The 2,572-nt window shown below is 50.5% G+C and overlaps 1 protein-coding gene across 1 annotated transcript in view; it reads right to left on the minus strand.

The window, feature by feature from the left end:
- TRIOBP (TRIO and F-actin binding protein) overlaps nt 1-2,537 on the minus strand; it is a 76,762-nt gene extending 74,225 nt beyond the window's left edge. The window contains exons 1-2 of the mRNA XM_006890217.1: nt 2,504-2,537; nt 673-842 (exon numbers count right to left, since the gene is read on the minus strand). Of these exons, the coding sequence (XP_006890279.1) occupies nt 673-842; nt 2,504-2,537 (204 nt within the window). The remainder of the gene's footprint in view (nt 1-672; nt 843-2,503) is intronic.
- Between the last annotated feature and the right edge of the window lie 35 nt (nt 2,538-2,572).

The raw sequence follows: 2,572 nt of genomic DNA on the forward strand, positions 1-2,572 counted from the left end.
TAGCGACCCTATGTACAAGAGTTCTAAACACCGTTCTATCCTGTGCCAACCATGCCGTCTCAAATGCACTCATTCCCACCACTCTAGTCACAGAATTGATCCATCTCATCGAACGTCTTCCTCTCCTGTACTGTCCCTCCAGTCTGCCAAATATGATGTCCCTCTCCAAGGACCAGTTCCTCCTTGCAACATGCCCAAAGTATGTCAGATGAAGCTTCAGAATCCTTGACTTCAAAGAGCATTCCGGCTTCACCTTCTCCAGGACAAACCTCTTTGTTCTCCTAGCAGTCCATGGTATATTCAACACTCTTCTCCAGAATCATAGCTCAAAGATACCAAGTCTCTTAGTCTCTGGAAAAAAGATATCATGCTGGGAAAGGTGGAGGGTCAGAGAAAGAGAGGAAAACCCTCAACACGATGTGTGGGCTCAAGCATGTCAGAGATCATGGGAATGGTGCAGAGCAGGCCAAGGCTCAGATCTGTTGTTCACAGGGTCACTTTGAATCATAGTCGGCTCAGTGGCACCCAACAACAATACCTGGTTGCACAGACAGGGAAGCTGAGTCTCTGACCAGGAGCAAGGCTGGCATCCGGGTTCAAGCTGTATTTCTGGCCAGCCCAGGTTACACTGCCAATTCCCCATCCCAAATACCCTCAGGAAAGCTAGCCCACCTGATGTCCAGCTCGGTGGGCCTCCTCAGGATAGAAGCAGTTTTGACAAAGACGCTGGGCCAGCATGTTGGCATCAAAGTGTTCACAGGGGACGTGCCCAGCCATCTGCTCCATGGTGAAGGAGTTGGACCGGGCAGCTCCTGTCCACCGGCTGGCTCTCTCGGTGCAGCCTGGGAAGATGGAGAGACAAGGATCAGAGGGCTGAATGTCTCTCTACATACCTCAGACCTCAACCTCAGCATGCCCCAGTAACACGAGGACCACAAAAATAAAATTACTTATACAGCCACCAATCCATTTATTCATTCAGCAAACACTCATTAAGCCCCAGACTGCCAAGCTGTTAACACCCGACGTCTAGTCCTTATTCAGTGTTTCCAGAACCCTGCATCCACGCTCCTGGACTCCTCACACAAATACAGGGACTCTCCCGGCCCTGCCTGGTTAGACTCTCTAACGATGAGATCTGGGTGTGCATTTTAAATAAGCCTTTCCTTATCCCAACCTCAGGAATTCCCATACATTTCAAAGTTTGATGCCCTTGTCCTACAGGTGCCTGTGTTATGTTGTTATATACGGTTGAGATGGAACCAACCCACAGCTGGTACTTCAGTGGGTTTTCAGAGACAGTAAATCACCTGGTAGGAAGCTGCCCATTTTTCTCCTGCAGAGCAGCTGGTGGATTCAAACTGTGTGCCTTTACACTCGCAGCAAAACTCCTTTCCATTAAAGCCACCAGAGCTCCCTCCCTGTATTATGTCGTTATTGTTGTTGTTAAGTGCCATCGAGTTGCAGGCTATTCACAGTGATCCTATGAACAAAAGTCCTCGACTCTTGCGCGACTTTCATCCTTACTCCAGGTTCATAGGGTTTCCGGAGGCAAGCTATTACAGAAGCGGATGCCACTCCTGCTTCCAAGCTTGTTTTAATTGGGGAGCTTCACCAAACACTGTCCACCATGGGTAACCATTAATGCATTTGACACACCAGTGTCACAGTATCCAGCCTCACAGCAACCACAAGTTACCGCTGTACGGCAAGTGGACACACCAGGGCTATACGACCTACAGGAATATCTGGACAAAAACAATGAAAGACAGGCCCAAGGGCTGCAGATTAAAAGTCACCCACCTTTGGCTTGGTAGCACCTGTATTATAGGTGATTTTAAAACTCAAAATCAGTGTCACCCAGTCGAAACCGAGCCCTGGGTGACGACGCTCCAGTGGGTTTTTGGAGGCTCTGCATCTCAGTGGAAGAGATTACCTATCTTTCTCCCAAGGGGCAGCTGGTAGAAGGAGCGGCCTTTGAGGTCAGCAGTGCCTCTCGCTACAGCCAACACCGTCAGAGCTCCCATTAGAAATACTACAATAGGTGATATTTCGTCCTCAATATTCATTACAGATAAAATCTCAGAGGAGGCAACTAAGGCTCAGAGAGATTCCCTACTTGTTCAAGGACGCAGAGGCCAAACTGGGTTCAAAGCCAACTGTCCTGCGAGGTGGAGGAAGGACCACTGGACACACAGCCACATAACAGGGTCCCTGGGGATGGAGCAGCGGCAAAGCCCTAGGTGGGCATTTGTCAAGTCTCAAAACAGAGACTGACTCAAGGCCTCAGAGCAAGGCTGGGACTTGAGCCCAGGGTTCTAAGCTGGGTTCTCTCTTGTTTGGGAGAATAACTCCACAAGCCCCCCTCTCCTGGCCCACCTGGACTTCCCAAAGAGGGGAGTAGGGAAGGGGCTGTGTGCTGGAGAAGGAGGTGGGGAATCCAACTTCCCCAAACACTCCCACCTATAGTAACCCCAAGCCACCGGTCCCTACCTGTCCTCACCTGGTGCGTTTCCCCCAGGGTCCCAGGGGGTCATCAGGCCTTCATCGCCAGGCTGTGCTGAGAGCTGGG

This window comes from Elephantulus edwardii, unplaced genomic scaffold (assembly GCF_000299155.1).
Source record: "Elephantulus edwardii isolate Elephantulus edwardi_28Jun2011 unplaced genomic scaffold, EleEdw1.0 scaffold00086, whole genome shotgun sequence".
Classification (NCBI taxonomy): Eukaryota; Metazoa; Chordata; class Mammalia; order Macroscelidea; family Macroscelididae; genus Elephantulus; species Elephantulus edwardii.